The sequence below is a fragment of the Arachis stenosperma genome, chromosome 6, assembly GCF_014773155.1.
Source record: "Arachis stenosperma cultivar V10309 chromosome 6, arast.V10309.gnm1.PFL2, whole genome shotgun sequence".
Lineage (NCBI taxonomy): Eukaryota > Viridiplantae > Streptophyta > Magnoliopsida > Fabales > Fabaceae > Arachis > Arachis stenosperma.
In genome coordinates, this window is record NC_080382.1 from 113,007,037 (window position 1) to 113,017,939 (window position 10,903).

The 10,903-nt window shown below is 36.5% G+C and overlaps 3 protein-coding genes across 3 annotated transcripts; all 3 read left to right on the forward strand.

Moving 5' to 3' along the window:
- The first annotated feature begins 1,545 nt into the window (after window positions 1-1,545).
- On the forward strand, window positions 1,546-2,999 carry LOC130935760 (uncharacterized). Its single transcript, XM_057865644.1, has 3 exons — window positions 1,546-1,774; window positions 2,016-2,077; window positions 2,624-2,999. The coding sequence occupies exons 1-3, from the start codon at window positions 1,678-1,680 to the stop codon at window positions 2,759-2,761; spliced, it is 297 nt and encodes a 98-aa protein (XP_057721627.1). The 5' UTR covers window positions 1,546-1,677; the 3' UTR covers window positions 2,762-2,999.
- Window positions 3,000-4,075: 1,076 nt separating this feature from the next.
- Window positions 4,076-5,720, forward strand: LOC130934418 (uncharacterized). The gene is made up of 2 exons (XM_057863997.1): window positions 4,076-4,847; window positions 4,945-5,720. The coding sequence occupies exons 1-2, from the start codon at window positions 4,076-4,078 to the stop codon at window positions 5,718-5,720; spliced, it is 1,548 nt and encodes a 515-aa protein (XP_057719980.1).
- A 371-nt stretch (window positions 5,721-6,091) lies between these two features.
- Window positions 6,092-6,974, forward strand: LOC130934419 (uncharacterized). The gene is made up of 2 exons (XM_057863998.1): window positions 6,092-6,521; window positions 6,625-6,974. Exons 1-2 carry the CDS (start codon window positions 6,092-6,094, stop codon window positions 6,972-6,974), a joined length of 780 nt encoding a protein of 259 aa, XP_057719981.1.
- The last annotated feature ends 3,929 nt before the right edge of the window (window positions 6,975-10,903 follow it).

Genomic DNA, 10,903 nt, shown 5'->3' on the forward strand with positions numbered 1-10,903 from the left:
GCATTGTTTATGATCAATTTCCTTCATACTTTTGTAGAGATATATGAGCTTATATTTACAATACTTCAGAAAACTTTTATTAATATCATTTCCTCAAATTAAACTGTGAAATTAAAGTTAAACAAATTAAATGATCTCGTATTATTCTTTCGTGTTTGATTTTTTGTTTGATATAAACTTTTGATTTTTTGTTTGATATATTGTATGGCTTCATATATAAAATATCTAACTTACGTATTCTTAGTTGTATCACACCATGACAATAAGGTATAATATATTCTATCTCTTACATAAATGGAATAATTCATCATGGATTGTTAAGAATCACAATATCAATCTCATTATTATTTATATCAACCAAGATAAAATATTCCTACTTTCTGCTAACTCAAAGTTTATATGTATGTTCGATAAAACAGTTTATAATATTAAGAATTCGGAAAGTTTAGAACATAAAGTAAATTTTGTCGCATATAATATCTATACGCTTTTCTTCTCCTTTAGGAATATAATTCCTGCATTTAATTTGTATTTAAGAAATAATTAACTTTTTTTAAGTATTTGAGAGTCGTAGTTTGAAAACAAAAGAATATCATAACTTTCTTTTCCTTTTTTAATGCACTTTATTTTTTAATTTGCATTCCTTAATTATTGTTAAAATAAATGGATAATTTTAAATATAATAAATATATAATTATAAAGATTATGTATATAAAATTATGAATGTTAAGTTAAATAAGATAATTTGTTATTATCTTTTAAAATATTACTCATTTTTTTATAAAATATTGTGTACATACAAAAAATTAACGCTAAATTAAACACCATATATTCGTATATAAATATATATGTTGTTTAATTTATTTTTAATGTATATATATATATATATATATTATTACACTAATTATTGATTTTAATAATTGAGTTTGATGTATATCTAATATTTTTTATTATAAATTAGCTTAATATAGTTTCAGAATAAAATTTCACCATGAAGTAATTATGATAAGAGATAAAGCTCAAGTCATCATTGTTCAACTTGAAAATTGAAACAAAATTAAATATTAAAAATATTTTAAGTTCTTATTATGAAAACTTTAAAACCCAAAACATACCTTACCCTAATTAAAATCTAAAAAGATTAAATATCCGTTAGCACTGTGCTAAGAACAACAACCTCACAAGAAATACATGCTCCATTATTATCATCTTGATATTTAAAGCCGTGAATGCTTAAAGTTAGGTCGGGGGGCACAGAATAGAAAAAACGAATTAAACAAGTTGACTTTTTTGGGCTTCTGCGCGCTACATTTATTAATTAACTTCTTTATTGATTATTAAAGTCTCCTTTTTAGTTATATGCTCAGTTTACTTGTGAGTCTTAAGATTATTTAAAATAAAATAATGAAGTGTTTTAATTTAACTTCTTTAATTTTCTATTATTAATTACTCATATGAATAGTTTTAACAGAGTCTATAAGAAAAATACTATTTATTTGTTTATTAAATTATTTTAGTACATTGTGCCACCTATTTAAGCACTAAAGAGTAAGTGCTTTTTTCTATGTATCATTATACCAATATCTCTGCTTATTAGTGCTCTTTTTTGTCATCGAATTTATTAGTGTTAGTGTGTGTGTGTGGCTTTTCAATCCCATCATCATTCAATTATTCAAGATGATGCACAGAAATTCCCAAAGGCTCTTATTGCTACTTCTCTTTCTGGGTTTCTCTTCTTATCTTCTTCTCTCTGCTTCTGCTATCCCTGCAACCAGTAAGACAGGCCTTCAAAGTTTTTAATAAATATCATTGTATCTGTTCTGTTTTATTATCACTTATTATTATAGGAATTGGATACATCATTGAATTAATGACAGATAAACTAAAAGAGAATGGAAAAAGTAATTAATATGAAGTTATTACTTGATCATCCGTTTGTCTGTTTATTTTAATTTGTGTGGAGTTTAATATGATGAATAATTAGGGATTAATTTGGTTTAATTTGTGTGATTAAGGAACCCAGAATTTGGATGGTGAAGAATCCAAAGATGCATCACTTCTACTTTCTTTAGCTAAGGTTATTTCTTCAATCTCTCTCTCTCTCTCTCTCTCTCTCTCTCTCTCTCTCTCTACATAATTGTTGGATGATAACAATTTTGATCCAAAAGATTCCAAGGTTTTGGATTATTTCAGTGATTTGATATTCAAACAATTTTCATGGCACCATATTTAATCTCTTTTGAATAAAAGAAAAATAAAATACATATTTAAATGTATATATATACCTTGTTTTTCTTTTTCTCTGTCCTACTACACAAGAATATGTGTATGTGATTAATATAGTGTACGTGTGAAAATACTCACTAAAAAATGATCATGTCCAATTTTAAAGTCTTGGTTCAAGTTTATGACTTCTTAAACTACCATGATAGCTAAGATATACCAGGAAATTAAAGAGTAGAAAAGATAAAAAGTCTTACCAACCTCTTAATTATTGTTGTGGAGTTGCATCAACTTATATACATGACAATAAGTTATATGGACTGCTATTTTTTTACAATAAAAATCAATAGTATATATGGTTCTCTGTAATTAAATTTTTCTCATATATTTTTCCTACCAGAATATGCAGAAATTGGAAAATAATGTTGAGGATGTGGAGGAAAGATTCATAAATAGGAGGATGGATTTGGAAACACAAGACTATGAAGGAACTGGAGCAAATAAAGATCATGACCCCAAATCCCCTGGAAGTGTTTAATTAATTCTCCCAAAATAATGCACATTAAATTAATTAATTAGTTTAATTTGCAACCCATGGAAGCTGTAAAATAGGATCTCTAGATACTTAAGTGTTTTGTCTGCTAATGTCGTTATAGTATATAATATAAATATATAATACAATATATATGTATGGAGTATGGTTCTCTTCCCTTTCTTTAATAGCATCAATTATATAATTTTCTGTGTGCTTGTTATAATAAAAGATCATATGTAATTTGTTATTTCATTCAATTAAATAAAATTGCAGCTTAAAATGAAAAAAAAAAAGAGAAAACAATTGATGATTGTAAAAAACGGAGGCTTGAACCAGGACAAGGATGAAGCAGCATTTGACGTGTACTTGTCCTATTATATATTTTATTTTTATTAATTTATTTCGATTTACATTCTTTTTATAGTGTTGGGTTGGTGCACCGCATGCTCAAACTTTTTAATTAAGTGGTTTTTAATGTTTTAACTTTCAATTAATTGCGGATCCAACTTCACTCCACCTTGACTCACGTGCAGCTTCAGCTACAAATTACAATTTCCATATGTCAACAAATTATTTAAAAGCAATATTATATAATTAATAAAATCTATTATTTTTATTAATATTTAATTAATAAAAAGATGAATAAAGGACATTTTCGTCTTGACCTTTTTTTTACGGATATTTTCGTCCTCAAGCAATGAAAAATACATTAAAGTCCCTGATCGTTGAAAAACGTAAACATTTATGTCCCTCCGTTGATTTCTGCCGTTTGCACTGGACGGAAAACGCTGAGGTGGCACAGGTGGCGCTTAAGTGGGACGTAACGGATGCCATGTGGCATGGGGCAAAAAGTTAGAGGACATATAAGTCTCTGGAAGCCAAAACGACGCCGTTTCGTCTCTTCCTCTTGAAATACAGTTGAATCCCCATATGCAATACCCAGAAGGCCCATAGTTGAGTGAGAGAATTACAGAAAACCCTAACCCAAAGACGATCAAACTTCTTCATCTCTGTTTCTCCCTCCAAAAAATACAACACGTAGAAGAGCAAAAGGCCAGGGGTGATAGCTGGTGGCAGAGGCTGAGGAGAAGCTTTGTCCGAGGTCGTGGCTGGTGTCTTCATCACAAGGTAAGATTGTGATGCTTAGCTAGGAATGCAATGTGTTTGCATATTTGCAGTGTAAGAAAGAAAGTGAAAAATGGGTGTATTGTGTCCTGTGTAGGATTAGGGGGAGTGATTGTGTTCGGAAAATGTAGTTTCTTTCATGCATTGTGTTATTTCCTTTGTTAATCGTAGTTCTGCACTGGTTAATTTCAGATGGTTGACGTGTTTGTGGTTCTGGTCTTTCATCATGGAGGGAACTTCGTAAGAGGAGTTGGTGGAAAGTTGGTTTATCAGAATGGAAAGGAGGAGAGGTTCCCTGAGATGGACCTAGACTTTGTTAATTTCGGAGACCTAGTGACACTATTTAAGGGTTTGGGCTACCAGTCGTACAAGGCAGTATACTGGTATGATCCATCAAGCACTGAATTTGAATCCGAGATGAACATATTGACTGGGGATGCAGGGATCAACGCAATGCGAGAGAACCAAATGAAGCACCCAGGGCGAGGTGAGTTTCATATATACTTTGACCATCCTGTCGACGAGCCGGAGGTTGTTGAGGATGCTGCCCAGAACAGAGATACTGCAGGGGAGGTGGGTGAAACTGCAGAGGAACTGAATTCTTCCTCTTCATCTGATGACGGGTACGAGAGCACAGAGGACGTGTTGTACAAACTTCCACCGGCTGGAATTGATAGTGATAGCAGTGAGAGTGACAACAATGGTGGGGTCACTGCTGGGAAAAGGAAAAGAGGTGTCAAGGGTAAGAAGAATGTCGTTACACCGATCAAGAAGGTAGTCACTCCGAAAAAGAAGGTAATTACTGCAAGGAAAAAGGTAGTTACACCAAAGAAGCAAGGGAAGAAGAAAAGACAATTTCGCACAAGGGTTAATGAAAGAGCGGAAGGAAGTGGGAATAGGACTGATGCACGTGGTGAAGCAAGAGATCAAGGACCTGATGTCCAGCCAGATTATGCAGTCGGGGGTGGTTTAATGTCAATGAGCTCCCAATGGAGGTGGAGGAGATAATGTTTGAGTATGAGTCTGAAGACTTACATACTCCATATCATCTGATGATGAAGGCAGAGGTGAAAAGTTTCCAGAGTTTAATGATGAGTATGCTCATGGTGAGGGCAGGTTTGAGCTAGGAACTAGGTTTGCCACTGTAGAAAGGTTCAATGAGGTAGTTAAAGATTCTTTCATTGCTGAGGGTCGGGAAGTGAAATGGATAAAAAATGACAAAGAGAGAGTGAGAGTGGGGTGTGGGGATAAGGAGTGCCCTTACTTGGTTCACTTATCATACAACAAAAATCTGCAGTGTTATCAATTGAAGACCTACCATCCAGAACACACTTGTGCGAGGGATTTGGACAGCAACGCTGCTGATCAACACTGGCTAAGTAAGAAGATTGAAAAGCGGATGTCCACCCAACCACACATGAATACAAAGGAGGCTACTGATTTTCTTAAAGGGGAATTTTCCCTCTGTCCCCATCCTAAAATGGTTTATAGAGCAGTGAAGGAGGCTAGGGAGAAGATCCAAGGAAATGAAAAGGAACAATACAAGAGATCCAGGGATTATTGTGAGGAAATACTGAGGAGCAATCCAGACTCATCAGCCAGGCTTGAGCTCATGCCAATTCCAGATGGCCCCCCTATTTTTGATAAATTATACATTTGCCTAGATACCTGCAAACAAGGTTTCAAAGATGGATGTCGTCCCTTGTTGCATTTGGATGGGTGCTTTCTGAAAACATATTATGGTGGTTGGCTTCTAGCAGCAGTTGCTCAGGATGCCAACAACCAATTTTATGTTGTTGCCTATGGAGTGGTTAGGACTGAGACTAAGAAAGCCTGAAAGTGGTTCCTGACCAATCTGCAAGGGGACATAGGAGACGATGCTAACCATGGCTGGAACTTCATATCGGACCAACAGAAGGTAAAACCAGTTTATGGTTATTTTCATTGCTTTGCATTTGGTTTAGATCATTTCTAATTTGTTGATGATATTCATTACTACCTAGTTGGTTAATTTCATTGTTGTGTGGTTGATAATGTTGTGGCCAGGGTTTGCTTCCTGCGTTGAAGGAGGTCATGCCACACGCTAAGCTCCGCAATTGCGTTATGCATATGTGAAAAAACTTCATCAATCGCTACAAGGATCTGTACATTCGACAAGTTGTGTGGGAGTGTGCCAGGTGCACAACTGTTGCTAAATTCAAAGAATGCATGGAGAAGTTGAAGACAGTTAACAAGGGTGCCTGGGAGTACCTCAACAAATTTGAACCTGAGACATGGGTGAAGGCTTACTTCTCCCATGGTCCAAAAGTGGATAACCTCACAAACAATATGTGTGAGGTTTTTAATGCAAAAATAATTAACTACCGCTGCAAGGCTATCCTCACCATGTGTGAAGAGATCAAATGCTATCTCATGAGGCGGATGGTAAATCATAAACGAGTCTTGGAGAATCACTCAGGGAGGCTAACACCAGTTCAGGAAAAGAGAACGGAGAAGCTGTTAAACCTAAGTACCAAGTGGACGGCTGAATGGGTTGGTGACAATGAACGAAAGAGGTTTAAGGCTTCTCGGAAAGAAACTAAGGTAGATGTGGACCTCATTAGGCACAGTTGCTCATGCAATCGATGGCAACTGACTGGTAAGACTTGTACCATACTTAGTTCAGTTTCAATGATATTTTGATTTGAATTTTCTTTACTGTTATTTTGGTTATATTACTCACCTTCGCTGCATTACCTTAGGCATGCCCTGCTTACATGCATTTGCTGCCATTAGGAAGAGACATGACACACCTCATGACTATGTTCACCCTTGGCTATGCATGGAGTCCATCAGGAGGACATATGCACACTGTATTAAGCCTGTTCCAAGCCCAAAATTTTGGGTTGGAACTGAGTTATCGAAGCCAGACCCACCTATTATCAAAAGGCCAATTGGACGGCCAAAGGTTCATAATAGGCAAAAGGATCCGGCTGAGCCACTCATGCAAGAAGGAAAACTAAAAAAGTCATTCGTTATATCCTATAGCAAGTGTGGTGAGAAGGGCCACAACTACAAAACATGTAAGGGAGCCCCTTCCAACCCAAACTGAAAGCCGAAGACAAGGCGCCCTAGGAAGAAAGCAGCTACAACATCACAGTCACTGATTGTGCTTCCACTGTCACAATCTGCTCCAGGTTCAGAGGTAAGAACCCTATAGTGGAATGTTGTATTATAGGGGCTATTTCGTATTAGTGATATTATGGTTAGGGATTATTCTATCTTAATTTGGAAATCATTAAGGACTAGCATGTCTGATTACTGATATGGCTAGGGACTATTCTGTATTATTGGTACTATGCTTAGGGACTAATCTGTCTTCATAATACTATTCTGTTCACATATTACATGCATATTTCCAGGATGCATCCAGCAGCCAACCAGGCAGCTCTCCAAACCCCACTGTTGTGGAATCACCTGCCACAACCAATCCAACTATGCCACCAGCTCCAACAAGGGTGACAAGATCCACACTTATCATTTCACCTCTAGGGCCAACAGTCACTCAAACCAGGCCACATGCCCCAACTATAGGTCGTCCATTTCAACCTCCAGGGGAAAGCCAATGACACATCTCACCCACAACAGTCCAGGTTCAGACCAAAGCAGAAGATCTTCCGGTCGCCGGCTCCAATCGCTGCATCCACAATCAACACTAATACACAACAGCCAACCCCATCTACCATCCCATCTGCAGCTCCGAATCAAGAAGCTCCACCCCAAAATTTGCCAACTTCTCCAAAAACAAAGGACTCGAAAGAATGAAGACCACTGTCATTAACTGCTTTTTGTGTTAACTTTTTGTCTATGTAATGGTTGTTGAAAATTACTACAAACAATTTAGCTTTTTGTTTCATACTTTTTGAACACCCTTTGTGGTTCAGATGAACATTGATGTTAACTAAACTACTTTTTCTTATCACTAATGCAATGGTATGTTATGTATTAGGGAACCAACTTTAATTTCCTCCACATCTTACACAACACGTACAGGGCAATACAATCATTCATATAAATGACACTGAATTCACCTATAATTGCTGCAACAATGCAACACACTTTTTCATTCCTTTATCAACTCTTACAACTTAGAACAGCAAAAACCAACACAATGACAATGACACAGATACACCATCTTATTGGCTTTCTTTTCATCTCTAGAGCTAATATCCTCTTCTCCAAGCAACTGATCCTCATTTCCATGTCTTGCTGCCTCTGATAATCTTCTACATCTACAAATTCCTTCTCTCCCATATACTTTGTTGCTGTCAATCCAAGTCCAGCAACGTGCTCATCAAGCCACACAAAAAATTTACAATACGGTTGTCTTGCCTGCAGCAAATCAACCCACATAATTCAAACCCTAAAAATTAGTAACCTTAACACATCTTCACCCAAACATGCATCACATTTCGTTTCCATACCTTGTAAAAGGGACAGCCCAAAAACAATCTATTCGGATTGCTTCGCGTCTTTGACATGAAAAGGACTGCGTTTTCTCCACAGAAGTACTTTGGAGAGACGCCATCTTTGTTGTCCTTTTCCTTAGGACGTGAGCTCGAGCCCACCTGACCTCCACCTCTTCTCCAGCTGGAAGATACCCCTTCAGATGCCATGAAAGGAAGAATTTCCTTTCTGCCACAACTCCCCACAACACCCACTGTGCCGTCACTGTCCAGACGAGGGATTAGGGAAGACGACTTTCAAAGATTGGGGGAGGAGATGAAACAGCATCATTTTCATCTCCAGGGACTTATATGTCCTCTAACTTTTTACCCCATGCCACATGGCCTCCATTACGTGCCACCTCAGCGCCACCTATGCCACCTCAGCGTTTTTCGTCCAGTGCAAACGGCTGAAATCAACGGAGGGACATAAATGTCCACGTTTTTCAACGGTCAGGGGCTTTAATGTATTTTCCATTGCTTGAGGACGAAAATGTCCGTAAAAAAAATGTCAGGGACGAAAATATCCTTTACTCAAAAAAGATTTTAAACTAATATTTACATTTTATATTTTAAATTCTAAATTTTAATAGTATAAAAATAAAATATTAATCTTCTAATTTTCTCATTAATTAATTAGATTTAAGAAGATAATTGAAAATTTGATAATAGATTGACATTTTGACATTTGCATTTAATAATAATTACATATTTATTTTTAGAATAATATTATATATCCAAGTATGAATCAAGTCTAATTAAGTTAAACAACAACATTTAACATAATGTTAGTTATAGTTAATTTTTGTTATATTAGACTAATTTAGTTGGACTTGATTAACAAAAAGACTTAGAATAATATTAGTTATAACTAAGTTTTATTATGTACTTAGATATATAGCATTATTCTTGTTTTGTGAGACAAAATAATTGATTTGTTAGAAGACTTTATTTATAGTTATGCAAGGAGGGTTCTTTTCGGGAGGGTTTTTCAAAGATTTCAAAGATTTTCTTTAGAGATAAAGTTATTGGTGCAAAGAAATCTAAGACCTTTGTACTTGTAGGATCTCTTTCTGGAGATGGTATAGCGACAGTGGTAGATAAATTAGGTGATTTCAATCTCTGTGTGTTAGCTTCACAAAGCAGAACCTTATAGAGATGCCTTAGTGATCAGGGTCTTGGACAAGAACTACAGTTACACAGCTCTTTCACATAAGCTTCGGATTGTCTTGCGCATCAAAGGTGGCTTCGATCTTCTAGACGTGAAATTTGGGTATTTCTTGGTGAAATTCGCTGCCGCTGAGGATCGGGATAAAGTATGCTTGGTGGCACGTGGTTGATAGAGGGGCATTATGTCGCTGTAAAACCATGAGACATAGATTTTGGGCCATGTGAAGAGTCTTTCAGGTTAACGCTTGTATGTATTTGGATTTTGGGGCATCCAATCTGGTGCTACAAAGAGCAAGCTATGATGTATATTGCTTCTGTAATAGGTATCCTAATCAAAATGGACTTGACCACTAAATTGACAGAGAGAGGGAGATATGCCTGAGCATGTGTTCAAATAAATCTGGGATTATTGGTGATAAAGAATATTATTATGGAAGGGGTAACTCATACAATGGAATATCAAAGTCTAAATCTGATATATGCTTCTTGTGCACATTATAGCTATGATAAGGGACAATGCTCAGGTAAAATCACCACGAAAGGGAAGGGTGTTGATCTTGGCGCCGCCAAGACCCAGGTTGGTGAAAAGTCAACGCCAATTAACGATAAAAAAATTAAAAATCAAATGCAATGGATGATGTTGTGATAGGTGTGGTTGTTGGCGAGGATCAAAGACCTAATATGAATGATGATTCATTGGCTAATAACTTGCATGAGGTTCATATTAAAGAGGCATGCAGGAATGAAAAAGTGGGCTGGGAGTAAGTATTAAGGAAGGGAAAATATAAGCTGGGTCAGAAGCAAATTTTTAAGGCCTAAGGAAGGGAATACTTAACCTAAGGTTTGGATAGGAAAACAAGGCCCACGTTGCATGCTCCTCTTGCTGACGGGTCTGCTTCCTCACAAGCCATCAGGATCGGATCTCGAACCATGCTCTAGCAGTGTGGGTCACGTGTGAGGAATAGAGATGTGTCTGCAATGTCATCTTCTCACCAGACTCTAGCACCCCGCGGCTCATCCCTCTGGAAATGGCCAAGATCGTCGTCCTTGCAGAGCTCGCCGATGGAGAAAAATGGAAGCACGGTGGTGGATGCTTCCACGAAGGTTGTTGCAGCGGTAGTACCACTGGAGATGGAAGTCTCGTTGTCGAATAAAGCAACGAGGGAAGGCAGGGATGAGGAAGTTTGTCCCGTGATTCAAGCCGCATCTTGAGGTTGGTGAACCACTATTATATTCATTGCTGTTCTATTATTCTATCTTTATATTATGGATAGTTTAAATATAATAGTTTGAAAATTAGAAGTGCATCTAATATGTTATCTCGGGTGAATTGCAAAGAGCTTGTTAGAAAATTTAAACCTAATTT